General features: G+C 44.0%; 1 protein-coding gene and 1 long non-coding RNA gene across 3 annotated transcripts in view; one reads left to right on the top strand and one right to left on the bottom strand.

Moving 5' to 3' along the window:
- adam11 (ADAM metallopeptidase domain 11) overlaps positions 1–27,853 on the bottom strand; it is a 40,564-nt gene that overhangs the window by 7,842 nt on the left and 4,869 nt on the right. For both annotated transcript variants that reach the window (XM_066698565.1, XM_066698564.1), the window contains exons 3-25: positions 25,282–25,358; positions 22,796–22,862; positions 17,072–17,154; positions 15,680–15,743; positions 12,510–12,570; positions 12,126–12,211; positions 11,721–11,795; positions 11,396–11,467; positions 10,451–10,617; positions 9,933–10,017; positions 9,681–9,771; positions 7,702–7,753; positions 6,865–6,964; positions 6,227–6,298; positions 5,910–6,002; positions 5,400–5,480; positions 5,206–5,256; positions 4,291–4,354; positions 3,623–3,722; positions 3,366–3,485; positions 2,589–2,757; positions 2,131–2,245; positions 880–970 (exon numbers count right to left, since the gene is read on the bottom strand). In XM_066698565.1, the coding sequence (XP_066554662.1) occupies positions 880–970; positions 2,131–2,245; positions 2,589–2,757; positions 3,366–3,485; positions 3,623–3,722; positions 4,291–4,354; positions 5,206–5,256; positions 5,400–5,480; positions 5,910–6,002; positions 6,227–6,298; positions 6,865–6,964; positions 7,702–7,753; positions 9,681–9,771; positions 9,933–10,017; positions 10,451–10,617; positions 11,396–11,467; positions 11,721–11,795; positions 12,126–12,211; positions 12,510–12,570; positions 15,680–15,743; positions 17,072–17,154; positions 22,796–22,862; positions 25,282–25,358 (2,036 nt within the window). The remainder of the gene's footprint in view (positions 1–879; positions 971–2,130; positions 2,246–2,588; positions 2,758–3,365; positions 3,486–3,622; positions 3,723–4,290; positions 4,355–5,205; positions 5,257–5,399; positions 5,481–5,909; positions 6,003–6,226; positions 6,299–6,864; positions 6,965–7,701; positions 7,754–9,680; positions 9,772–9,932; positions 10,018–10,450; positions 10,618–11,395; positions 11,468–11,720; positions 11,796–12,125; positions 12,212–12,509; positions 12,571–15,679; positions 15,744–17,071; positions 17,155–22,795; positions 22,863–25,281; positions 25,359–27,853) is intronic.
- On the top strand, positions 15,601–26,054 carry LOC136742099 (uncharacterized). The gene is made up of 2 exons (XR_010814732.1): positions 15,601–15,863; positions 24,557–26,054. It is a non-coding gene; the product is annotated as an uncharacterized LOC136742099 (long non-coding RNA).

Raw genomic sequence — 27,853 nt, forward strand, 5'->3', positions numbered from 1 at the left:
TTTTATAGGTTTTCCACGAAGGAAGATACACACCATTGGAGTTTGTTAAGAGGAAGCTTACAAATTATATTAAAATTATATACTGTATAGCTAGGGGTACAAAAAATAATTTTAAAATGTTTTATAAAGACTGGAAAAGCGGTGACTGTCCAGCACAGAAAACCTGGATCTGCTTTAAAGCTGCTGTTTATCTAGTTTGCCTTGGAATGGACTGTACCCAGATTTAGCAAACATCGTCTCACAGTTCATTCATGTTTCAGGCTCAAACGTCAGATTAGCCTCTAGAAATCAAATCTGACCGACGGGATCTAAAATAGTTTGGAATTTGTTAGGAGAACAATGAACAATAAGAACATAAGGAACTTCAGGTGGTTTTTAATCTGTGAAGAATGAGTTTCCTCCAGGCAATGAAAATTATTAGTAAAGTATTTGAACGCACAAGTGGGAACCCTGGTAGATCGAATTTTGCAAGATTGAATTCCAAGAAGTGATAGATATCAGTTATGTCACAGGTACTGGTTTAACAGGTTTAAAATATGACAGTTAGATGTGACCGGGTTTAATGCAGAACTAGATGGCACTCAATCAGTTTTAATTAGGGATAAGGCGGGACTGTGGGGTTGGGGAAGCAACACCTTACTTTCGGAGGTCCTATCTTTAGTGTGTGATGTGAAAAACTGGATATGAAAGAAGTTTGTTTTGTTGTTTGCTTTTTATCTTTTGGACAGGACTGCTTTTTTAAGTTGGCATGGAGTGAGGGGGGATGTGGGTGGGGGAATTGGGATTTCAGACTTGCCCCCCCTGCAGATTGTTTAGTAAGTGAGTGGCAGTATCAGGTAGAAGCAGACAGGAACACAAGAGGCATGCTAGAGGTCTTACTTAAATCCCCATCCTGTTCCCCCTAGGACTATAGCTGCCAGAAGAATTGCCCCTGCGATGGACCCTATTATGATATTGGTACCACTGGGACCTGTGTGAAGGGACAGAGGGAAAGGGGGGGAGGTTGGGGGGGACAATACCACCAGACACACATCAGAAACAGCAGAACCACAGAACATTTCGTCAACAACGATTGGCTAGAGAGAAAGAGATAGAGAGAGATCAGAGAGAGTGAGAGGCAGGGAAGGGGGGGGGAAGACGACAGACCAAAGGGAAAAAATATAAGGAGTGGGTTTGTCATTACTTCTGCCTCTCAGCTGGATACCCCCCTTGTCACTGCTTTGCCTTGGGTGTGCTTTGCACAACATTGCCAATTGTTTTCATTGGTCGACTGCAAGAAATAAGTAAAACACATTGAGGTTGAGTCCAGTTATGTCTAGAGTCTTTGCTCTTATTTTGCTTCAACCATATTTGAGAGCAAATCACAGAGGTTCACTCAACAACTGATCTCCAGAATAAAAATCATGATACAAATACTAAAAAAGGAAAAAGGAAAAGATCAAACTCACAATACTTCAGGTCTAGGCCCTGTATTTTGTGCGATTTGACATATCAATTAAATGGGCAGATCGCACAAAATACAAGGCATGCATCTATATCATGTCAAAGAAATGAATTAATCCTCTACTGCTTGAGAGAGAAATCTAGCAACTTGTTTCCTAAAACAGGCTCTTTGCCATTTTTACAGTTCTCCTTCGTCACAAATTGTACTATTTACTGTACAGCAGCATTGGGAGAAAACTAGGGTGTAAAAAAAATGTATTCTGCCCATAGAATACTAAATGATTCAGTACTAGACTTCTAATGAAAAGGCCTAGAACAGGTAACAACTTGCACAGATTAACAGCTGTGGTTTTGTCATTGTCTATTCTTTTAGAGTAACAACAGAGTGACAGTACCCAGGAAACCAGAGTGCCATCGCAGAGCAGGTTGGTCCAGTCGAGCTTTTATACTTGCTGCAGGCTGTTGTACAGATTGTAGCAATGAAGCAGAAAAAGAGATGACAATTGTAACACCACGTGGCCGTAGACAGAAATGCAAAACGTCAGGGAATCAGCTTGAAATATCCACCATGACTTCTGTACTAGAGTCTGCCACCCATGCGGTGAGAGTCTTATTGCCAGGCCTCTAATACACTGATCAGTGGCCACTCGCATGAGCTGTGAGGTTCAGTAGCAGAGAGACACAAACCCTTGTATTTTTCGGGGCCTCCCTGGGGTTTGGGTTCAGGGATGGGGTCAAACACACTGCAGTCTTTGCCCGTGTAGTCCCGGTCACAGATGCACTTCACCTCGTTGCTGCACACCTAGAGAGCGAGAGCGAGAGCGAGAGAGAGGGTGAGGGAAAGGGAAGAGTGGTAGCCTGCAGCTCTGAGGTTGCTTTGCAAGTGCACAGACCCTGCGGAGGCAAAATATTGTATTTCATGTAATATTTCATTTATTGTAGCCAGTCTGTTTTTATCTTGGTTGACCTTGATTAAAACACTGGCAGAGCCAGATCTGTATAGAGAGATATTTCTAACTCAACAAGAACAGCAGACAGTACCACACTACTGAGTCGGTATGACAAAACTAGACTTTTGTTTCCTCAGTCAGTTGTATGTCAGAGCGGTAACTGTGCCAGTCTGGCAGTGTGTGTCGCAGGCTCACCCCATGCTGGGAGCAGGTCTTGGCCTCGGTAGAGCCGGGGCAGGTGCTGAGATTGAAGGAGGAGAGGGGCAGGCAGCGGTGGTCCAGGCACATCATGTTGGGGCCGCAGGGGGTGCCGTCGTCAACATAGCCCAGGTCAGTGCCATCTTCCAGCAAGGCATGCCCCCCACTGCAACACAATCAGCGGGCCAGGGCCAGAATCAGCTGCTGCCTTGCATCTTAAAAGCTAACCCTCTCCCTCCCCATCCCTCAAGGGTAATTCTAGTACCTCGATATTAAAATTGCTCCCGGAATAAGTCCAGTAGTCTAAGGTAATGGTTCATACAGTTCCCCCACTGAAGATGGGCAAATCAAATCCACATTGGATACTCAGTTCTGCTCTCGTTATCTCAAAAGCCTTGTACATCTTTATTATTTAATAATATTTTAATCTCAATCTTTGCCAGTCATGCAAATCATATAGTTCACTTATTACAGATTGTTCCCTGATCTACTACCCAATCACAGCAATGGCAATTCACCTCAGCCCTGAAGTTCCTGTCCTAATTATTCCATCCACCTTTTACTGTCTACAAGAAATGGAGCTCAACTCCAAATCCAGCATCTCTCTCTTTCAGAGCCTTTGGAGGTGACTTGGAAATTAACTAGAAATGATCATTTTAAGAGCTGAAACATTACTAGCCAGCTAGAAAATCTGTACTTTAATGAAGGCCTGTGGTGAATATGCCCAGGACATTCCTTGCTCTCCCACAGAGCTCGATGAGCGGATATCCCTACCGGCAGTCCATGTACTTGTTTTGGTGGTAGATGGTGAGGCTGGTCACCTCCCCCTCCAGATCCCCAAAGAGAGGCTTCTCTGTGATGTTGGCACACAGCAGGAAGCCACACAGCACGTCCCTGAGAGAAAGAATAGAAAAGGATGAGTGGGAGTTGCAGCAAGGTGACAAGGGGGGGGAAGAAGCAATGTGAGGTTGTACAAACGTAAACAACAGAAACAGGGTGCATTTGACTGATTGACTGAATGAGTGACTTACTGCTTGTTGCACTGCACCCAGCTGGGCCCATCTCGCCCACAGTTGCCCTTCTCCGTGCCCTCTGTGTTGAGTTTCTCGTAGCAGAACCTGTCCGCCGAGTCTGTGAAAAAACAGTTATCAGATAAACAATTTTAAAAATCAAATGTAATCCAATTATTACTTAACAAGTAATTGAGAGCTTGGTTGCAACAAAAACCAGCAGGGTAAGGATTGAGAATCACTGATAAAGGAGAAAGTATTAGTGAAACAGATACACTAGTACGCTCGAGGACAGTCCTGTGTTGCCTCGGCACGCCACCAGATGGAACCCTTTCCCCAGTAATCAGACCGGATCCTCCATCATTGACTCATTTCAATACATTGCCTAATCCGAGATGCATGTACTTCCTTCCAGTTGTGAATCACATCCCTCCTACCAATTCCCATTTTCTGGTATAGATCATCTGTTTACATATATACATACATGCTTTGCCTTTTGCACGCTTTAAGTAAACCAACTCAAAACGAACAAAAACATCTTATTTTATTAGCGTGTCCATGTGCAGAATTGTCTGACATCAAAGATAATAAATGAATCCAGTTCTGTCAATGAGGACGGAAAACACTTGTACATAATCATACTTCTTCATATTTAATTGCAAGAGTTCCAAACCTGAACGCATACTCACTGTGGCCCCACAGGTTTCTGCACTGGCCATCCCGGGTCTTACAGCGCCCGCTGTAGCAGCGCCCCTGTCAGAGGAGTGGAGAATGGGACGGTGAGAGGGAGAGGGAAATGGAGAGCAATTTGATATTGTTCTTGAATGAGCCGCATAAAAGTGCTTTGGCCAATGCCAATAACACAAATTTGAATCTGAGAGGGGAAGATACTTAATTTGAGATTAAAGGCCAACTTAGTCTTAAAACTTTTATCAGAATTATCCAAAGAACCAAAAGAATGTGAGGGTAGACAACACAAGGAAATCCAGATCAGGCAAGCCCCTTGGCACAGAGACCACCCTGGACTTGAATCACAGTTAAAAGTCGCACCAAACTCGATACGTTTTCCTGAGGTTTGAGGCCCAGGAAGGTGTGATCTCTGAGCTGTCTGTAGTCAGTGTTGATTCCCACACATCCATCACTGCATCATTTCAGAAAAGCTTTTACACTGACGTCAATATCAACAGACTTTCCAAGCCCTAAGTAACTAACTAAACATTTTTTCAGTCTGTGGATTAAGTAAACAGGAAGTGTATCCTGTTTCTGGAGCTGACAATTCTGACATGTCATATACTGGGGGGGATAGGAAAAATTCCACTAATTTAAAAGCTTTTAAACGGCATAATCCAGGTTAAAAAGCTGCATGAAAACTGAATATTTACCTGCATCCCGTTGATGTTGTTTAATCTTTTGTGGCTATTTCAAAATGTTTTGCTCTAGATTGCAATTTGGAAAGGTTTTTAGAACCCTTTTATATGTAATACAGACTTTTGGCACTGCTTTTACTTTTTACAGTAAGAGTCTCTGAAATGTGTTTGTATTTGACACATTTGCACACTCGTTTCTATTATTCTTGACCGTGGAGGTTAGAGTGGAGAGTTTACCTGGCCGTCCTCACAGGTGTAGCCATCCAGCTTGTGGACGTTGTGAGGACACTGCGTACAAGACGAGAAGACAACGCATCAGACAATACACTCCAGAGGAATTCCTTTCACATCCTAATCAGGGGTGTAACTGGGGAACATCCTTTCCTATCTATTGTAAAGACTGTAAAGTGTAGACAGACGGCTGTACCCACCTGGCTCGAGTCTCCAGTGCAGGTCTCTGGGATATCGCAGTCATTCACAGCATCCCTGCACACCACCCCACGTAGCTCATACTGAAACACACACACACCTTCATCAGCCTCTCAATGCTCTCTATTTACCCCCCTCCCTACCCCGCCCAACATCTCAGTAAAGCATTTCCATTGTAGAGGTCTTGTATGATTCTGTGTGTCTCCTATTATCAATCCCTCATTAATGATTTCCTCTTCCTTAATTTAAAAGTGGAAGGCAAATCATAATTCCAGCACTGAATACGCCAATATCGCAACATCCTTCTGTTGGCATAATTTGAAAAAAAATATATATATATGTATATATATATATATACGTATATATGTATATATATATATATATACGTATATATGTATATATATATATATATACGTATATGTATATATATATATATATACGTATATATGTATATATATATATATATACGTATATATGTATATATATATATATATATATAATTTCTCCCGTACCTTGCACCCACGACAGCAGAGCCCATTGCTGCACATGGCATCATGGGTAAGTGTGCACTTCTTGCAGCAGGCACCCCCACTCTTGGTACACTCCTGGACAGAGAAAAGGAGCTGGCATCATTCTTTATAACACATGGGTACAAATGCTGTGGTGCCAAGACTATCTTACAAAAACATGTTCTAAATAATCTTTAGTATAATATTTAAAAAAGAAAAAAAATGTAATCGTCGTCATCTTAAGACCTGGCATAATACACAAGACTTGGGTAGCAGATACAGTTGCTGTGTGGGAACATGTAACAGTCAGGGCGACTTACAACAGAAGAGCCACAGTCACACTCCTCCCCTGTCTCCACAAAGCCATTGCCACACTCGGGTGGGTCCAGCAGCTAGAGGGAGAGGGAGAGAGAGTAAGTGGCCCTAGTTAAACTGCAGCTAAAGAGAGGTATTCGAAGCAAAAAATCTTTGGGGGGGGAGAAGTTTTTAAGAAAGTGAAACATTGTATGAGCTCTATCCCTTGCATGCCCCTAATCATGTGCCCCACAATGGCACCCAGTTCCACAGAGGAAAGGAGGCAATATAGTGGGGGAGTGGCTATTGCAAACACTGCCAACTCAAGTAGAGGCAGCAATATGCAAAACACCTTTGAATTTCAGCTGCCAAACAACTGGGAAGAGGCTCAGTCTGGATTGAGCCCAGGGATCTCCAACATGTAGCAGCCCTCTTGTTCAGCTGCAATGCAATGCCATGTTATTATTATTATTATTTTTTAATATTTCCACCCTTTAAGGTCCACCAATCTGGAACAATGACAGGGATGCACTGGGGCACAGCCAAGTCCAACCCACACCACCCCAGTGGTGCTCAGCTAATCAGAGTTTCCCAAGGCTACTGGGCACGTCATGGATTTGTTAGCGGGGCAGGCCGTGTTCTTGGCGTGGAGGGCTGCACTGACCTTGTTGGGCTTGTTGAACAGACAGCTGCCACCCCCCTGCTGCAGGAAGCGGATGTACTCATCGATGCTGCAACGCGAGAACTTCCTGGGCAGGTAGTACCTTGAAACAGCAAGCACAGCCACAGGTTAAAGGTCAGGCAGCACAAACGATGAGCTGCTGCATGAGACTGTTAAACACTGCATAAGTTACGAATTGAATACATAACATCTTCCCTTAACTGGTATACTGATCTCAAAGTGCTGAGATACTCAAAGAACACTAATAGGACACTTTACTTAGTACTATTAAAACCTGTAACGGTTACATAATAATAATAATAATAATAATAATAATAATAATAATAATAATACTACAAGGCAACATGCAAGGACAAGTTTACTCATTGTTTTTTATTACAAGTGGGAAAATAGAATATGAATATCTCAGGATACAAAGACCGCCAACTTTAACATATGATCTAGTTTTGAATTGTACCGCTCAAATGATAATATACCTCTTGAGAAAAGGGCTAATCAAACTGGGAGGGTGGAGATTAAACTTGAAATACTACAAGTATATGAAAACAAAAATAAATATATATGCCAAGACTGTGTAAAACAAGTGATCTTTGTATAAGTCACGTGGGAAAGATTAGTGCTTGGCTGTAAATATGTTGGTAATTACAGTGCATCAAGAAGCAGGCGGTCCCATATTAACAACAGTCACACTACAGCACAGCACACTAACTGTCTGAGAAGAACAGCAAACCAGCAGCACACAGCCAGCACACGATCATTGAAGATTAAAGCGAGGCCTCACGTCAGACTCTCGGCATGCGGGAAGCCTAGGGGACATACCCAGTGTCTTCCATAATGCAGCCCAGCCAAGGGTCTGGACACCGGCAGTCTCCTGAAAAAGGGTCAGAGAGAGGGGAAGGCAAGGGAAGTGCAGGGACAGAGGTCAGTTCATGGGTGTGGAGACCCCCAGGCAGGTGGCAGCATCATTCAGGACTTTGGCCTGTATTTCAAGTGAATTGTAAGAGTCAGCATCAGGGTGGGCCTTCCCTGTCATTTGTCCTGGAGCTTAATTATTCATTCTTCCACGGTTACCAGACACCTGCCTGAGTGCCCGTTCTGGAGGTGCGGCAAGGCTGGGATGCACTTTAATTAAAATGTATGGATTTTCCGTCAGTGTCAACTTTCCACAGGTTGCACTCATATAGGCTTGGTCAGCCAGTATGGGGGAACAGTGTGGGTTTAGCTTTATATCTAAACATATAGGCTACTAGAACAATGCCATGTTTTTATAGGGCTCCTCATGCAGACGCATGTGAGTGCTTTACTCCTGAGTAAGACTAGCAGTTCAAAATATGTTTGGTTAGATTAGACTGTTTCCAATGGAGACCTTGTAGGAGATAATGAGTCGTGAGTGTCCAATAAACACATTCTGCCCCTTTCTCGCGAGTAAATCCTTTGCCAACTTCAGATCAGATCCCATAAGGTGGAATTGATAGGTTTACCACTAAATGCCAGAAACTGATCCCATTTTCTCAGGATTCATTCCAACACCAACATTCCAACACTTAAGGCCACAGTACCGGGGACTCTGGCATCGATAGATTGTTCAGCAGAAACTCCCCAAAACGTAATCAGTGCAGCACTTGTTGAGAGCACAAGGAACTAGTAGATGAGGCCAGTTAAAGTGGAGTGCATACACATTCGCATCGCCCCTAACCTTATAGGGTTACCTTAACCTTATATAACCCCTAAAGTCTGGTAGTTCATCCTGATGCATGTGCCCTTGTCAGAGGTATATCATTGGTATAACAATCCACCAAGGCTATGATGGAACCCTGCTGTAGTAAATGGAGGAGCTACAGACATTGCAATTGTTTTGTTTTTCGTCACATCACTTTTTAGTCTGCATGATGCACAAGGTCAAGCTCCGCAGAACGCCGGTGTATTTAACTGCTCCTTATCATCTCTGTATCAAGACTGCCGATTTAGATTTGGCCAGAGCTATGCGACAAACACCGTAATAGTAGCTGCCGATAATTTAATATAAGGTAACAATTCAATAAGCTCAGGAGGCTTGCAACCCGAGCCTGGCAGTGGATGAGTAAGTAAGATATCGATCTCCTTCACTCTCATGGCTGACTTTTAACTTTTTCGTCTTTGACTAATGAGTCCTTCCGCATCCATGCAAGAAAACGGCGCTGGTGGTAGCAGCCAAACGCAGGAGTGTGGGGGAGTGTTGGGTTTCCAATTAAAATGCAGCCAAAAGGCCTTTACAGGCACTTAGCCCTCCAGATCCACTTGCCCAAACAACACACACTCCCCACCTTCAGCCCCCCTGCCCCCCCAACTCACACTCTACAATACCCTCACACCACGGTGGGTATTTCCCGTCCGTCGTACCCTCTCACAGGCATTGAGGCATCATGATGCGAGTCAACTATCACACGACACTTGCGGAGGAAGCTCGAGGCACAGAGGAAGAGCCTTTGATCGCGTCATGGAATATATCAATATTCATGTTATTTGTATACATTTTTTTCGAGGGATGTAATTGTTTGTGCCAAATTGTCCATCTTCTACAAATTCAATGGGCTACTGGCATTCCCATGACTCAATCATGTGATGTATTCCCTGTGTGTATGTCTGTATCCTGTGTGTCTCTTTTGTGTAGGTGTAAATCCTGTGTGTAGGTTTGTACCATGTAGGTAGCTTACCCCTGTCTGTTATGCGTGTACCCTGTGTGTAAGTGTGTGTATGTGTCAACATATACCCTGTTTATAAGTGTAAATCCTGTGTGTATTCGTGCATGCTGTGCTCACCTGCTGTGGCTCGGTCTTTATTCCACATCATGCCAATATTCTGGCCCAGGCTCTGACACAGGGTGATGGCCATGGGGCCCACGTTCCCATACTGCACAGAGAAACAGCTTGGTCACACACACAGCACCACGAGCCACTGTAATCCACTCCAGCCATACTCACACAAGCATGTTATGCTTAGATTATTATTCTAGTTTAAAGGTCAGACACTGATACATATACACAAGGTATCATAACAACGCGTCCCCCCACCTCATTGACACCGCCCCCTCGGGTCAGAGAGCAGATCCCTCCGATATAGGCTGTGCCACTGCGACTGCTCTGGAAGGTGCGCCCCCTGGGGGAGACAGAGACGTGCACATCAGAGCCAGGCATTCCACACTGTGGGCGGAAGTGACGTCAGAGTGGCCGCTTCTGGGAAGATGTGCTTGACAATGATGAAGGGGGGACACGAAGATGGACTGTAAGGCTAATTTATCAGCACTAACCCTTGAGTTTGTGGGACTCTTTTCTTGGCTGTGTGAGGCACCTGCTGGTGAAGGGTGCTATTCTAGATTCTATGGGATTTAATTGAAAAGCTGATTAACAATGCTGTGGATCCATTCTCAATGCCATGACATGGGGGACACTACTTGCGCTCCCGCCAGAAATGTGCCGGAGCTTCTGGGAGGAAAACGGGGGTGCGTCGATCAACTGAACACGAACATGGGATAGACAATGCCCACCCAAAGCCCACTGTCCAACTGCCCTCGGTTGCCTGCAATACCCACGAGAACAGGTGAATGGCGTCGCTGTGCTCCTTGATGGACTCCTTCCTGTACTTCATGAAGTCACGCAGGGTCAGCAAGGGGTCATCGCCAATGGAGATCATGTTCCCTGACGTCCACGTCTCCATCGCAACCAGCACGATCCTGGTGTTCAACTGTTCCTTATAGATCTAAGGCAAAGAAAGAAATTGGTGAATTAAAAATGGTAATGGAGATTAATAACAAGAGAAAGGGTTAAAAGAGTGGGAGAGCCTCCTACAAATCAGTCCTGTTAAAAAGTCCTGTTGATGCACATATTTCAGCACGTAATATAATTGAACTTCACATTGCGGGAGCTGGATTCCAATACATTTAACCTCCACAAGAATAATGCAGATCAGAGAGGCCGCCTCGGGTTAGATGATGCATGATTTCAACATGAGTCATGAATCATCAACTGTCGTGAATGTGACTTTGAGAGGGGGATAAAAACAAAACACTTCTATGTGTGCATTGTAGCAGATGGGGATAAGGAGGTTAGATCATCTTTTTTAATTGGATTAAAGCCCTGCTACACGTGAATGCCAGCCTGGAAACACCCATTAGTGTCTTTCCTTCTATGTCTTCTAGATGTACATCTGGGAGAAGCCAACACTCAGTGACCCTGTTATCCGTCATAAGAGCCCCCCCCAAAAAACCAACATTGCTTTACTGCATTACCTGAACACTAAAAACACTGACCTGGGGATTTTCAACACTTCTTGCTCAAGAGTAATATTAATCCCCTGTTTAGCAAAAATGTAGATCTAGATTTTTTACATTACATTTTACATTTCTAGTGAGAAAACAGCATTGGTTTCAAGAAACTGATAAAAATGAAGCAAAGCAACATGCTTAAAAAACAGGTTCCTTGAGTTTGGGGAGAATAAATAGATCAATACTGGAAAATTTGGAACATTCTCTACTCACCGCATCAGCCATGTTGACCACAGCTTTGGCAAAATTCCTGGTCTGGGATGCAGAACGACGCAGCTGTACAAACTGCAGAGACAGGGGAACAAAAGGACACATGGACACAGAGAGGTCAAAACTGTATGGTTGAGAATACGGGAAATGCTTTTAGTTCTATACCATTTACCTTCCCACTTTCCCATTACAGACTCATCACATGAAAATATTCTGAATCATCCAGATTATTACTTATTGATTTGGCAAATGCATTTATCCTCAAGAGCAGCTAACTGGAGAAAGCAAAGTCGTAAAAATGAATGCAAAAAAGGTCTTGGGCACTCACCAAGTGATTGTCATTCACTACCATCAGCTCAATGTACTTGGTCTCACTCTGGATGGTGTACTGCACACGGTGTACCTGCAGGGGGCAGTATAGAATAGTCAACAGAGGCATCTTTTACTAGCGAGATGTGTGGATGAGATTCAGTAAAGAGGGCAATTATTGTTAACCATTCTGATCTGGACTGTGGTGGACTGGCTGGACCAAGTCACATCAGACAGAGCATGTGAGAGTTGGGAGGGATAGTTCTCCCTCCATAATGTTAATATGATCAGTGTCCGTATTGTACAAAAGCAGAGAATAGCATTGACATTCCACCAGCATTGACATGTACCCACAATCCCCTGCAATGTCTGCCCCCTACCTGCAGTCTGAACTGCACCACCACCTCTCTCCACAGCCGCTCACCTGTCTCTTTGATCTCCTCAGTGCTGAGCTGGAAGGGAGGGAAGTCTCAGGAGGAACGGCCTCACTGCTACTGTTCTCACTGTAGCCTGAGAGAGAGAGAGAGATCATGGAGGATGGAGAGAAACAAACAGATCAGTCATTGTTGTGATACTGAGCCCTCATACATAATCTCTGCAGAGTCACCCAGGAAATAAGACTGCAGTTTGAACCTGAGCACATTAATGACATTTTATTAAGTACCACCCACACATGGCTTGCTTGTCATTTTCATTAAGAGTCACCTATGCGCTGAAGTGTGGTCTGAGAGGACACACTTGTTTGTGCTGCCAAAATGATCTGGGTCACTCAAGCCTAACTTGCTGGGGCAGCTGGGCAGGTACTCACCAGGGCTGGGCAAGGGCAGCTTCAGGCCTGGCATTCTGTACACCCGATGGGCATTGTTACCCTAAAGTAAGAGGCAAGAGAGAGAATGTTGTGAGCCATGGCAGATGAGGGTGAAATGCAGTAAGATGGGTCTGGGGCAGGGGGAATGTAGGATACGTCCCACAACCTGAAGATCGCCAGGTCAAAACCAGACAGACAGAGTCAGTACAGTTTGTGAGGTCCGTTTTACCTGACCATTCCACCAGACCGCCATCATCTACCGTTCAGAATTAAGACCACTCTGTTTGAGTGGTTGTGGTTAACAGTACGCCCCCCAAGGGTGCACGGTAAAAATATACAGCTCCCCTCTGCTGGGTATCTGAAGTATTAAGTATCAACCTGATGCTTTACATAAAGGCCTGGGAAGATAGGGTGACACCAAACAGCTCTTCCTAGCAGTGTGAGAGAAGGCCACAGTGGAATGTATATAGGGGCTAAGACACACACACCAAGCAGGGGGTGTAAAAGAAGGGGCCATGTGTGAGAGGTTCATGGGACAAGAGGAGACGAGATATGAGAAAGAGAAAGAGAGAGAGAGAGTGAGGGGAGTGAGGTGTGGAGGGGGATGGACGGCCTGATTTAATTTTAAGAGATTGAGAATGAGTGACAGTTGATCATTCTCCCTGGTTGTTGAATTACACAAATTATTGTCCATATCCCCTGTACATATACCTATTTAAGTATTTAGGTTTTGTTAAGCCTCCTGTGGAATACCAGATTGATGAGTTTCAAGAGCCGCAGAGTCCTGTGGTAGCCCAAACCCGTTGTGGTCAATCTCCGTAAACTGACATTTTTCCAGACGAACGCCAACGAGTTTGAAATCTATTGTTATTCTGTGTCATTACTATGGGTTGTATAGGTAACACTCCCTGTGGCTCACAAATAAAATGAATCCCACTGTTACAGAATGGGAGTATCCATTTTGTTCTACTGCTCTTGCTTTCCTAAAGTTGAGAAACACAGATAGCACTTCAGAGTGAGGGCCACCATCTTGAATGCGTGCCTTGAAAAAGTCATGTCAGTGTGGCAGTCGGGTTAGGAAACTGAGAAGAGACTTAGTGATCCAAAATTACCCATTATCCCTTGTGCTCTGTGCTCTGAATGAGAACTAAAACCAAGGCCTAGATTGTAGGTAACGGTGCAGCCTCCTCAGTTCAATCAGAGTTTATCCCCTAATCTCTGCAGGATAAAAAAAAAAAAAAGCTAAACGAGTAATTTTATTTAACAGGAGAGTGCAGACACGATGTAGAGGAATGAATTCTGTGATGCATTAGATCATGAATGCTGCTCATCTGCCTGTTGCTGTACTTTAGATGATTGATGGAGATTATTATTAACTGATGTGTAATAATGGAGTGCAGGCAGCTGTAGGACATGGCGGGAAGGGAACAAGTGGAGAGTCGGAGACAGGAAGCACTGTGCGTCTGTGGAGAGCGCCCACTGACAGGCCACCAACCCCCCTCTGACCTCAGCCTCTTTGTGAAACCCAAAACAACACTTGCCAACCCGGTGTCAGTGAGACAGCCACGTTAAACATTCATGACACCACTTTGCTGAAAGCAAGGAGGAACACTGAACCCCTGGATCTGGTCAAGTCACTGCCAACAAAGGAAAAGTACAAACCGCCAAAAAAAAAAAAAAAAAAAGAAAACAAAACGCAAGACTCTCTCTGTAACCAATCCTGCAGGGGAAAAAAGAAACACCAAACAAAAACAAAACGAAGACTAACTTTTCAGAAAGGGCTCGAGTGTCAGGGAAACGACGCCTTGGTCACTGGCTGAGGTTCAATTGTGAAATGCTATTGCGTGCTTTCTGCTTGTTCGGTGTTATTGTGGTGCTCGAGGTTGCAAAGAGCTGAATCTCACAGTGGCAAGTGCAAACCATTTCCAGACGTCCAGTGCGAACAGAGCAGCACGAGAGTCTGATCCTGGTGGGTTTTGGAGAGCATAAATCACTTGTCCTTCAAAGTGCAAATTTATGTCACTCATTTCACCAGCAGCAAAGGCTACAATTATAAAGCAGTGACTTATAATAAGTGACTATAAATCAGAAGGCCAAGGGAATTTTAATTAATTTTAACTGAAAGCTCTAAATAAGATGACAGTAAGAGTATTCTCTCTTAATTTATGTGGGATAAGTGAGTTTAGCAGATCCATGGATCACAACATTAACCACTTGGCTAGACACAGCCGAGAAGACAAGATTTATAGCATCATCCTTCAGAAAGATGAAAGTAAAAAACAATGCCTTTTAAAAGGAACATGTTGTTCTACTTAAAGATAATGTTTTTTATTGAGGGGGGAAAAAAAAAAAAAGAGAAAACAAAGCCTGACAAAACTGGAATGTGACGGAAAGGAGCCGAGAGGTATCCCACGAGGAGAGAAAAGGAAGAGAATGAAATGCAGAGAGTAAACTGTATGCAGAGAGGATAGTGGAGTAAACATGCACCTTCTCGCAGTTCATCTTTCCAGCCATTGACCTCCGGACGGCACCAACAGCTCCAGAGCATCATTTATTAAGCAGGCCTCTTCTGATCACGCCCCAGGTCAGTTACACCTGCGAGTGAGGGGCAGTCTGGCTGCCCGTCTCAGACACAGACACTGAGGCAGCGCAGTTACTACAGTTAGCATGTTGCCAGTGACCTAAGGGCTGTCATTGTCCCACTGATTGCTGGCCTGGACTAGCCTAGTATACTATGACAGTTTGCACTTTGACTACTAGACTATTAAAAAAAAAACACAGACACTTGAGATTCACAGAGAAGGCCTGAGTATTTTGGAGCCATCATTATCAAAACAGGAGATAAGCTGGGACTCTGCAGGTGTCAATCAATCCTTTTTTTTATTTCAGTTATTTCCCCCCCAGACTAATTTTTCCACTTCTATTAAATCCCTGCCTTCCCTCCCACCAGCCCCAAAGCACTTCTGAAAAACTTAAGGTGAACCAGTACAGAGACAGAGTACAGAGAGAGAGAGAGAGAGAGAGAGAGGGGGGGGGGGGGAAGAGAGAGGGGGGTGGGGGGGGGCTGGTGGTGCAATGCAGGAGGTGAGAGGCAGCAGTGGGGAAATGCAGGAAAAGCCTTTGTGAGCTTGGGATTCTTTCACTGCAGCACTGAGAAGGCGATCACTTACCTCCATCCTGTCATCAGACACGGGCTCAATCCCGTAGGAGAAGACCCCATCTGAGAACATGCCACTGGGGAGAAAGAGGAGTGAGGGGCTGTCAGTTCAGTTTAGTACAGATTGGTTCATTCTACACAGGCAGCAGGAGAGACACAAGATGGGAACTGAGGAGCAGACGACTTAACCCCACCAGGTAGGTTTGGATTTGGGAACAGGTAATAATAATAATAATAATAATAATAATAATAATAATAGGCTTAATTATGTGCAGCTAAAGAGTATGACCATTCTGATAATTGATCTTTGGAGAGCTGCTCAGCTATGTTTTATTGTCTTTTACAATCTATACCTTGACTCTTTCACGAGTATTTACATCCAAGACTTTGCCTTGGTACTGTTGGCTGTATAATAATAATAAGATTCAAGTATTGTGGGTGTTCTATAAGCAACTATAGCTCGGTGACATGGGTAAATCCAAACAAGCACTGTATTTTTAAAATCGTCCTGCTGTAAGGGGTCAAAGTTCATAACAGAGGTGCAAACCCTTCCCCCAACTTGAACCGAGCATTACAGCCGCCATCTTAAAAAGAGAGACTTTAACCTTCTTCTGTTAAAAGAAGCATTTGTAGGCTGTTAAGTAGAGAAAGGAAAATTACAGATATGTCAGTTAAACAGCTGTTATAACATGTGGTGAGCAATTTGATATTTGTGCCTCAAGGAATGAGCCAATATATTGTAGTTTCTTAACTGCTTTGTTGAATGTGACTTTGAAACCCCTCAGTCTGAGAGGTATGTAAATCTCCCTGATAAAGACCGGTGTATTGGCTCTTTCTTGATTTCTCCAGGGAGACTTTGGGGAAAAATACACAGTGGTAGTGGTGTTGGGGGGCGGGGCTGCAATGGGCTGGAGGGGACTTTCAGTTTGACCCTGAGGTTGAGAGATCCTGATTCCTCAAGACCCCTGTGCAAATTCACAGTCAGTCAGTCTTTAATGGATTCACACATAAAGCCCCACTGCTTCATAATGAGCACTAAGGGAAACTGGGATACAGCCAGCAGAAAGATTTTGTGTGTGTGTCTGTGTGGGTGTGTGTGGGGTCAACATCCCCCCATGGGCATGTAGAGTATATGTGTGTAGAGAATGTGGCTGTTGTCAAGGTTTCAGTGCCGCTGTCATTGATCAATCGAGTTGTCAGTGACTCAGAGTCAATGTCATTCTTGGGGGGGTTGATGTTTATATGGTGGTGTGGTGGTGTCAGTGCTGAAGTAGCTGTAATGTTGTGTGGGTGTTAGTGTTGAGGTGGATGTGATTGAGTGCTGATCTGTTTGTAGAAGGGTGTCAGTGTCTCAGTGTTGATCTGGTTGAGGCGGAGGGGACTCTGTCTCTGTGGTGATACTCACTGGAGGCCGTGGCAGGTGGATATTGCTGCAAAGGAGCCCGGCAGGCCCCTGACGTGCCCATGATAATAACAGTGCTCGCCGCCCTGCAACAAACATAGGACACTGAGGCAGAGCACATACACTTTCTTAGACCAGGGCTAGACTCTCAAAACTACTACTTGTTTTGTTTCCTTAAACCTTTTCAAAATTCACTTTTAAGGATTTGTGAACATAACTTAACTTGGCTTTGGCTTTCTCATACCAACACTAGAGGGATGAAGACACCATACACAGTCCTCTATAATGAGCACTGACTGGTCATCTGCCTCTTACAGCACTGCGATCCCCACAGCACAAGAATACAGAGATAAGAGTAGATGAATAGTCATGTCCCAAGCAGGATTTTGCTGATGGAAGTACTGCTTTGCAAGTGCCTGGTACTGGATCATAAGTGTAATTACAAAATCAAGGCAGTTGTTAAGGACCTCCCCGTAGTTTGTAACCAAAGGCCTCAAAGGCCTTTTCCAGAAAGCCTGTGGATTTTGTTGTAGCCGTGGGGAATAGAAGTGATTATATTGGCGATCGTCTCATGCAACACTATAATGCACCCTGAAACAGAATACAATGTTTCACATTAACAGCCAAAAAACAGACTCCTGCATTACACTCTTATTACTTATTGATCGAAAAAAGATGCCGAAGTGAGATTAGTCAGGGGCCAGTTTACAGAAAATTGCCCCTCGTGTGCGTTAGGGTTTACCATTTCAGTTTCCGGACAAGGTTTCATTTTAGTCTCGAAGTCTGTGCGCTTTAAGCTACATTACAAGCAAAGACATAACACTGGCCCTGGCTGCAGCCAAGCAATGAATGTGTTTGGGTGCTATCTGAGCCTCAAAATCAAGCTGACGTAAGTTCTGGATTTATAATTTAAATGTTCTAGCTTACAAGCTCGTTATAAAGAGCCCTACAACTTCATAATGTTGGTGGTCCCTTCAAAGGTAGGTGACAGACTCATATGAAAAAAAGTGACCAGTTTTATGGGAGATTTATATTTTAAACCCCAAATCTTTAATCAGCCCGGCATTTGTCAAATAAACCTAAAAGCCTGGAAGATAACCGCAAAGTTTCTACTGAAATAAAAAAGTTTATGGTTCTTTTTCTAAGTTTGCTGCATGAGCTGGCTGGTACAAGAAGAGTAAAATGTCAAAATCCCAGTAAAATCCCAATGAAAGACTGCAGGGCTGTCCACATGCCTTAGCAAGGAAATGCAATTCCTCTACCTTAAATAATAAATAAATAAATCAGATGAGAGGAAATCAGATTAATCCTTAGATGCGGTCTGCAGATCACTATCAGGTTTCCACTCTCCGGTGCTAATGTAATTATTTTCTGCTTAAATGTGCCCCATCAATTTCTACAAGCAGGGGCCCCCACCCCCACACACATAGACGTTGAGAGCGCCTGCATGGCTGTGAGTTTCTACTTAGAGCAGAAATCTATTTCCTGACACCTTCTAGAGTAAGCACAAGGAGCCAGCCAGTAGGAGCCTACAGTGAAATACTCCTTGGTGAAGGAGTTTGTGTGGGACATTTCTCTGCTACCTAATGGTTTGGGCCAGGGTTGGGTCAGTGTTGTCAGCCAGCCTCCACTGAGCTTTCGCTGGGTCTGCTTCTCGTGTCATAAGTGTGGGTCTTCACACTGTTGACAGGCAACCTCCCAGGACACCTCTGCCCTGCACGAACACAAGGGAGCTGCTTGAGAAGACGTGCACCATCACCCCTATTGGCATTTGACGCAGCACTTGGCATGGAATCATCTTGTATTTTGGGGAACCTCGCGATGTCCTCTTTGAAGCCCAAGAACGTCACATAGCCTAGTCCAGTCTGCCCTGAGCATCATTCCAAACACTCGTTTCAGAGTTAAATGCACATCGCTTGACATCACCCTGCATCAGGATTCAGGTTATCCAGCCTGCTTTGCAGATTAGGTCAACGAGTGCTGTATCAGCGAAAGCACTGCCTGATACCGCCTTCTACATCGGCACACGATGAACCAAACACCAGAGGACAGCCGTTAACCTTGACTTTACACTGCGTCACATCTTCTGCCTTCACTCGTCTTCTCATCTCTTCTGCCCTTCCTCCTCCTTGTATTTATAGTTTTTATCCGGAATAATTGATCATATTAAACCAATGAATATATGTCAATGACAACCTGCCATTAATATATCGTATTTATTGATTAACCTGTCTGGACAGGTCTCTCTGACACGTCGGTCAGTTTGTAGTTAATGTAGAGATAAGTATATGTATTAACAGAATGCATAAATATGGAGCCAGAATAAAATAAAATGTCAATTAACTGATTAAATCTGCATCACAATTTAGTTTTCTCCCGCTCCTGCACCTCTGTTAAGCTGGGCTTGCTTACGAGGCAGCGGTAAAAACCCTGGCAGTCTGAATCTCAGATCAAGGGAAGCCCTGTGTGCGGAGGTCAGTGTGCAGGCCGGCTGGCTGTGCTCACAGTCCATCGCTGGCAGCTGCCAGCTCCCAGAAGACTGCAGATATTACATAATCGCTCTGCATTGACTGCACAGGCCTGCTAGGGGCCGTCACACAACACTGCAACGGGGGCTTAGGGACCGTAAGCAAATGCTCAGCCTCCTGTCTAGAGGTGAATCTTGTGATTGCCGTGGTCAGGTGACCCAGTAAAGGTTGGCAGCACATGAAAGGGAAGAGCACGCTGTGGCATCACAGGGCAATTCATTGCCATGGAAATTTGAAGACAGAAAAAAGAAAAGAAAAAGGGAAGACCGAAAAGAAGGCTAGACTCCATTGCAGTGGCCTCGTGATAATGTCAGATTCCAGTCAGGAGGAGATTTGGTGTTGGGTTTAACAGAAATAAAAAATGTCAACAGATGCTTTCCAAGGAATAAAGAATACGCATCAGGGCAATCTGCTGTCACACTGTTCCTTTCACATCCTACTTCTTCCCTTACGCAACTCTCCAAAAGTTACATTCAATTTGGCTGGTTAATTGCACCAGACACAAATGTGCAATGCAGCACAGAACAAAGCATTTTCTTTTGAGTATGTGCACCATGAAGCGAACAGCGAGCAGAACACGGTCGAGCTGAATGAAAGAGCCAGCCTTAATCACTGCCAGCCAGAAACCTTGAACAGTAGAGATCTGACTGCCTGCGAATACTGACAGATCCTCTGCCTGCAAGCACTTAATTGCTTCCCTTATAAAATCCCACACCCCACTTTGAAGATTCTGCACTTTCCTCCAGTGAGTGACAGGACTGGGTCGAAATGGGCAGGGATGCGCCTCTACCAGTTGCCATGGGAACTGCCTACTGATTGGCTGGGGCCAGGAGCGGTGGCCGAGGGGGGGTAGTACAGCATCGCAGAGCACCCCTCAGTCTGCACAGATGTGTGTGAGGTAACTCACAGTGTTAAATCACCACTTTTGAAGTTTGTATCGTTTGTGATGAAAGGTACTTGACAATTTAAGGTGCATTCATAAAATCAATAACCAGATTTTGCTACTGTCTAAACAAGAAAATTCAACCAGAGTAAAATACTCCTGCACACCTTTACAAACCTTTAAGTCCATGTCAAAGAGTTAGGTCTCAAAGCTGTCAAATCATATTCTACCCCATAGTGAACAGTGCCATCTGGCGTTAAAAAGATTTTGGGGTAGAAGGTCCAGCTGTGGCTGCACATCAGTCCAGCATGCTAACCCAGTTTGCCACTGATACGTAAAGCGTCCCACTGGTTAAAGACAGCAGTGTTGCCTGCCTGTGCCGCTGCATATTGCCCATTTAGACGAGGCGAGTTCGAAACGCAGGGCACAGCTGTGTAACAAGGCCACCTCTTTACAATTGACACGAAACAAGCGCTAGGGAAGCCACACACCCCGAGGAACAAAAGACCGAACAGTAGCTCTTATTTGAATAATCCTACATTTATTTGAAATATTTATGCCGCAGCAGCTTTCTGTTCCTTGTGGTGCTCCGCCTGCAGCAGCAGCGGGGTGAACTGACCCAGCACCACCAATAAATAACTCATGAGGTATGAAGGGAGAGCGGTGCAGCCGGCTCTCGACAGGCCTGTGTGAGGACTGAAGGGTGCCGCATTACTGCCCCAACGGGGAGAAGGCCAGGAATGTGGAGACAGCCCAGATGTCTGCCCTTCCCCTGGCGAGTTTGTACTCATTAAAAGTCATTGTCCCTGCTTTCATCATTGCCGGAGAGTTTATACTTAAAAAATTAATATATAATATATTAAAAAATAAAATAGATATGAATAGGACACTGAACTCGGGGTGCTTGCCCTTTTCTCAAATATACATTCAAGCCTTTTTCCAGACTCCAGAGTCCTGGACAGCTTTTTAAGGAAAATCCATAGCCAATTTTTGTGTTAAAGAATTGCATGTTAATAGAGTATTTTCACAAATATTTTGTAATTCTAAAATCAATAAATCTAACAAACAAATACATATTTAAAAGATTACCCCTTGAACTTTTTGATGTAATTGCACCACAACCAAATGCATCTCCCCTGTCCTCTGGGAGTGTACTGTATTTTCATATGACCACAAATATACATTTTTCATAAATTAATTTTATTCATAGTCATAGGTCTACCCAAATCCACTGTCAATTCAGTTCCCAAAGCCCGGAAAAATGGAAGGGAACAGACCCCTCGAAGCAGCTCAGTCTCCATTTGCCAACTTTTGAAGGCAGGGGCTCCCCTGGAAAAATTTTCAAAGCTTTGAAAGTAAGTGGATTCATAATTGTAATGAATTTGGGTTGTGACAAACTTTGCTGTACTTATAGGAGAAGTGTAGTTGTTAAAGTATAGCTAATAAACTCAGGGCGCTAGAAGGAGCAGATGTTTTTGTGAAGATGGCTGAGTTCTGTACAGGAATCAGTGCCACTCTGCACCTGGAGCTAATGCAAATTGTCTGTATTCTGTGTTTTCTTGAGGTGCCTTTCAAGCTAGTCAAGAACTAAGCATTCACAGGCACGGGACCTAATTCACAAGTCCAGACTTCACTTTCTGGCTGCTTTTAAAATGTACCCCCATAGTAACATGAAAGCTATGCTTTTTTGCTAAATGTGCAAATCTCTCACCTGCTATAATTGTAAACATATTAGCAGGAAAAGCAATAAAGATTTTTTTTTTTTTTTTTTTTTTTTTTTTACTTAAAATCGATAGCTCTGACTGAAGGATTCATCACTGTCCGGGAAGCTGCTATTGACATCTGCTTCCGAGTGCCAGAGAGGCCATCTCACCCTGCCCCTTATCAGGACACTGTCTTTGGAAATGCATTGAACAAAGCATCCATTCTACCACGCTAAACACATGGTAAACACTAAACACTTTGTGTCATCTACATGCCTCAGTTAAGCTCGCATTCTCTCTCTGAGTTTGGCACAAAACCAGGACTCTCCTCTCAGGCCTGGTTATAATTCCTTAACTCCTGTACACTGGCAAGTCGTGGCATTGTCAAAATAATGTCTCACTGAGGCACAGAATTGGACATAAATTATGTACAGGAACACACAAACAAAAATCCACCTGGAAGAACAACAGACCTTCAACTCTCGCAGTTCTTTATTCATCAGGACTGTCTACCTGGAGATAATTCCATTCTCCCATCACTCACAACAACAAACAGGCTCTACAGTAGAAGTTACCAAGTGGATGAAACCCACATCTAAATCACCAGTCTTACCGTGGTCTGCGTGGGCTTCCCATCCTTGTCAAAATGCCTTTCCACGTATTTCGAAGACAGAAGATTACTGCAAAGTGGAGAAAAAGTAAATCATGTTTTTTCATCTGTCAGTCGTCTTAAGGCGTACCTGCCTGGTTCAAAACACGGCAACATACAAGTACCCTGGGGTAGGCAGCCCCGGGGTTAATTGAGGACTGTGGGGCTCAGTAGAGCCCTATAGCGGGGCCAGACGTGATGGCATCAACACTCCTTCTACTATGCTAGCTAACCGAGGAAGGACTACTTTAGCATTCTTCCTGCAAGACAAGTTATCAATTAAAGAATATTTTTGTTTTGGTTTGTGTGGCCCCTGGGAACCCAACACATGCTAAAAAACAGTCAAAGAGTATCAGCACACTCCAAATACTTGGACTGTGCCTTTAACTGTGCACTAACACTTCAATGAGATCACAAGTGATGTGCAGCTGATAGCTGAATGCCAGCTAGTACCAGCTCGTTCTCTCTCTCTCTCACACACAGACAGCTGGGAATACTATCATTTCCACTGGGCTGACAAAAAGGCACTAGCATAATTAAGTCATGCTATAAAAGCTCAAAAGATTGAAATCTCAAGTTCAGTATGAAGAGACATTGACAGTTCTGGAGAAGTTCACTGACTAATCCTATCTGATCTCTTCAATGCAAAATCCCTATATTCATGCCAGTATATTTGCCAGCTGTATTGGATGATGTTGTATGGTAAAATGCATTGTTGTATTAAAATGACAAGGAGAGAATATTGACAAGCAGATAATATTAAATCAACCAATCACAATTCAGGTCACGGGGCTACAGATCAGAGGGACAGGGAATGCTAAATTAATGTAATACGTTTTTCATCAAATGTTAACATTTATCAAATTGTCAAATGAGGTTAGGATTTAACTGAACTGAACTATGATTAAAGCACAGCAAAACCATCTAGACTATGTCTGATGGCCCATTGTGTGTGTGTGTGCGTGTGCGTGTGTCTCTACCTCCTGTTAGGCAGACTGGATCTCTACTCTCAGTTTGCAGCACAATCACTCAACCGAATCTCATTTCATGCAGCAAGTCTCAAAGAAAGAAAAAAGCCACTAATGGACTCATCTTTAAAACATTCATGTCTTTCGCAGGGGAGTTCAGCTCTGAGATCTATAAATGCCCATTTCCCCCTCCCCCACCTCTTCCTCCTCCTCCTAGCCACTAACAATTGGAATGTGTCACAGTCAAAAGCTAACATTTCCAGTAACAATATCATACCCTGTAGACTACTGACACAGACAGTTTGGGCCCCCAAACATGCAAGGGGAAACCAACTGTCCGTCTTTCTCAGGACGCAGTCGGCAGGAGAATGGGCCTCCAAGACAGGAGCCGAGCCAAAGCACTGCAGTTAAAGAGTCTGACAAGTCTCCACTTGAGCTCAAACAGCTCCTTCACTGATTGGATGGTGGCAAAAAGTCACTGTGTTAGAACTATCCTCTGCTTTCAGGCTTTTTGTTTGTTTTCATTTCTAAATGGGAAAAGCTCCTTCCTCTGCCCTGGCTGGGAGAGAGACTGATAGTGCCACACATGTTAGGTCCAATAGTACAGGTCAGGCCCAACCCAGACTCTGCAACAACAACTTCATAGATCAGCACAGACTTCTAGCTTAGTAAAGCCAGTAAAGGAAGCTGGGGGTGCCGGATAGATTTCACTAATCCTTTTTTTCTTTTTCTCCCCCCCACCCCTCTTATGTTCCAGTCCTCTCAGTCCTGTGCTCATTACGGAGAGAGGGATGCTATGTTTTTAGTACAATAAATAATGCAGCAACGCAAGAGCTCTCTGTGGTCCCCCGGGAAGACAGGGACTAAGAAGGGAAGTGAGCCGGTGAGGGAGTGGGGGTATAGAGAGCGCGTGGTGGAGGGGTGAGTGTGAGAGAGCAAGACTACGGACCCGGGCTGGTGGGGCATACATGATGGTACAGTGAAGCAGTTGGGAGGGGCTGTCTCCTGCTTTGTTGTATGGATAAACAGATCTTGTTCCTCTTCAATCTCCAATTATCCTCCCGATTGAAAAGCCTCAGCCCAGTGAACTGAGCTCACCGCAACAACCCACCAAAAAGCGATGAAGAGTACATGCAAGGGTCCTCCGAGACTAACACCTCCGAGATATCATCTGCTTTTTGTTCTGAAGGCTCAGAGCACAACCAGCTGAGTGAAATCATACGAGAGAGGACTCATGTGCAGGACACTGCTCTCAGCCAGCAATACAGGGGTCTATATTGCATAATCATAGTAACTACACACATAATGGCAATGGACCTAATGTATCAATCTATAATCAAATTCAATCAATCATTTCCAACCTATGATCTTTGAAAGCTAAGCTATGACCTCAGAACACACTACCAAATGAACACAACTCTCGGACAAGATTTTTGCCTTAATGCGACGAATGACAGTAACAAGCTTTGCAGATGTACTTACTGGTTTAACTCCAGGTCTAGGATGAAGAAGGTACCGAAGGCCTCCACCAGGAAGTTGGCTTGAGCGAGGTGAACAGGCTGCAAGAAAGAGAGAGGGCAGAGTGGTCACATAAAAACAACCTGGCTGGATTTTTATTCCTTTTGTTTTCTTTAGTTGACCACTTTTTCAATCCAATTTGACTTCTCTCATGCATGTGTATGTGTACTCAAAGTGTAGAGTACAGCACGCCCTCATGCCCAATCCCACACAACTGAGGAACTCTTTGATGTAGGAAAATAATTAAAAAGGGACACATGAGCACAGGCCTTTGTTCTCTTTGATATCAAGCATTGTTAATACTTACCAATTCAAGGATGTGGACCGTGACAATGAACAACGCCAGTCACTTGAATTTCTTAAATCATTCATACATAACAGTGACGGGATAGTTTGCTCCTGGAGGTCAGTATTTTTATATGCCTACCTCCTCGGACACAATACTTAACATGTTAAATTCATCAAATAAATGGTTCTATTAAGTAATTGGCAGTTGAGGCAGAACAAAGAGCAGAAATCCCTGTTGCCCACCAGTGGTCCAAAAGAGGTCAAAGGTCACAACAGTGGGGCACATGACCTTTTTCAGTCTCTGCTACTTGCTCTTTAAGCTGTTTCTGCTGTAGGATTGCAGTGAGGGACAAAAAAAAGACAGGGTTGGCTGCTCTCCTTGTAAATGTGTACAAGCCTTTCTCCAGTTGTCCCTCCAGTTCTGATTTTTCTGTTCCAATTCAGAGGGACAGACAAAACAAATACTGGATTAACAACTCCATCTCAGAGGGTGCTGTGTAGAATAGCAATTAGCTATTCTGAGCTGAGGCATTAATGGAGGGGTGAAAGGAAGAATGTACTTAAATAAATAAATAAACCAACAGTCTTCACTTACTGCTTTTATTATCTAACTCTGATCAAGACTCTGATTTAAATCACTTCATTACCATGGAAACTGTACCAGCAGCAGGAATAATGGGCGGATGATATGCGGATGGTACGGTGGTAGTGGGTGAAACGTGCTTTACGCTGCACTGTGTCCATGATCGCATACCTACTGTTAGAGACTGGAGGGACAGAGCTAAATGAACAGGTTTGCATATGGAGGTTAGGAGTTTTCATTTACAACAAGAAAGCTGTAAATATGATCTTTATATCCTACAAGGGTAGGCCTACACCAGTGACCATATTGCTAATCTGAAGTCCAATTGTCAGGGTAAATGACTGAATTTATCACTCCAGCTTGCACTCTCTAATTTGGCTCTGTACTCCCTGCCTGCATACCATAACCCAACACACATATCATGTCTCATGCACTGAAGAGCAGACAGTTAGGGATGGAGAGCTAAAATAGGGTGAGCAAAACCAGACCATTACTCTCCCTCTAAATGACCTTTAGAGCAGATCCTGAACTTAGTCCAGAGTGACCTGACTGGTTGAATCCTAGATTTGTAAATTGCACGTTTTATTAGAAGAATATTGTATGTCAGAGAACTGGTGCAGCTTTCCTTTTCAGTTCCAGGGAAGACCGAATAAATGCATTGTAAAGATTCATAGCTGACCACAAAGATGCTATTAATTTGATCACACACTCACACTACATGTTGGACTGGTGAGCATTTGTACTTTTGATCACAGCTTTGGTTTTAAACCTTTTTCAATCATTATCCTGTTGAATAATTTGCCCTGACACTTTACATACAGGACATAATTAAATGATCTGGTGACTTGAGTCTCTGCAGCGCAGCAGTGAAATGAATGTGCTGGTTGCAGTTTGAAACTCGGGACGATTTGGTATAATCCGGAATGCTTTCCCTAACGCGGTGAGCAGATGGCCAGGCAATTTGATGCAATTAGGCAGAGTGTATAACAGAACGGATGCCACCATAGCAATGCACAGTTAACCCATTCAAATTTAATTTCCTTTTTGTGCAAAGGCATCCTGCAGTCTGCGTACTGCTGCTTTCCTCCCATTAAAAATGCATCTGCAGAAATCCATTTATTTCTGGAGTGCATCTGAAATGCATTATCACAGGGCGAATCATTCTCCCCTGCCTTCCACCCGTCCCCCACCTCCTCCTTTGTTGGGTGCACTAGTCAGTAAGTATTAAATGCACACCAGTCTTTCCCAGGGTATCTATGCCCATAATTGGGCTCCTTTCCATGACCTATTCATACATTTTGTTTTGCAATCATTATTTTCCACACAACACACTGGGTTAACTCACACTATTGCTCTTGCTTTAACCCCCAAATGGACTGACAAGACATCTCACTGTTTTAACTCCTTTGCCATTTACATGCTGCTGCAGGGGAGCGTGTAGATCCTGCGATTAACCCGTGTACACAAGAACACACTCCCCCATATGAAGTTTGCATCCCACTTTGAATCTAAACCGAGGTCAAGAAACATGCACAATGTTAATTTCACTCAGTGTTCACCACTGCAGATGCTGGCTACTGCACTGCAGTGCCACTAAGTCCCCCTAGAAAGCACCACTCAGAGTGCAGTGCCAGGGACTTCATTAAGACCTATTCTGTAATGGGG

Source organism: Amia ocellicauda, chromosome 3 (assembly GCF_036373705.1).
Source record: "Amia ocellicauda isolate fAmiCal2 chromosome 3, fAmiCal2.hap1, whole genome shotgun sequence".
Classification (NCBI taxonomy): Eukaryota; Metazoa; Chordata; class Actinopteri; order Amiiformes; family Amiidae; genus Amia; species Amia ocellicauda.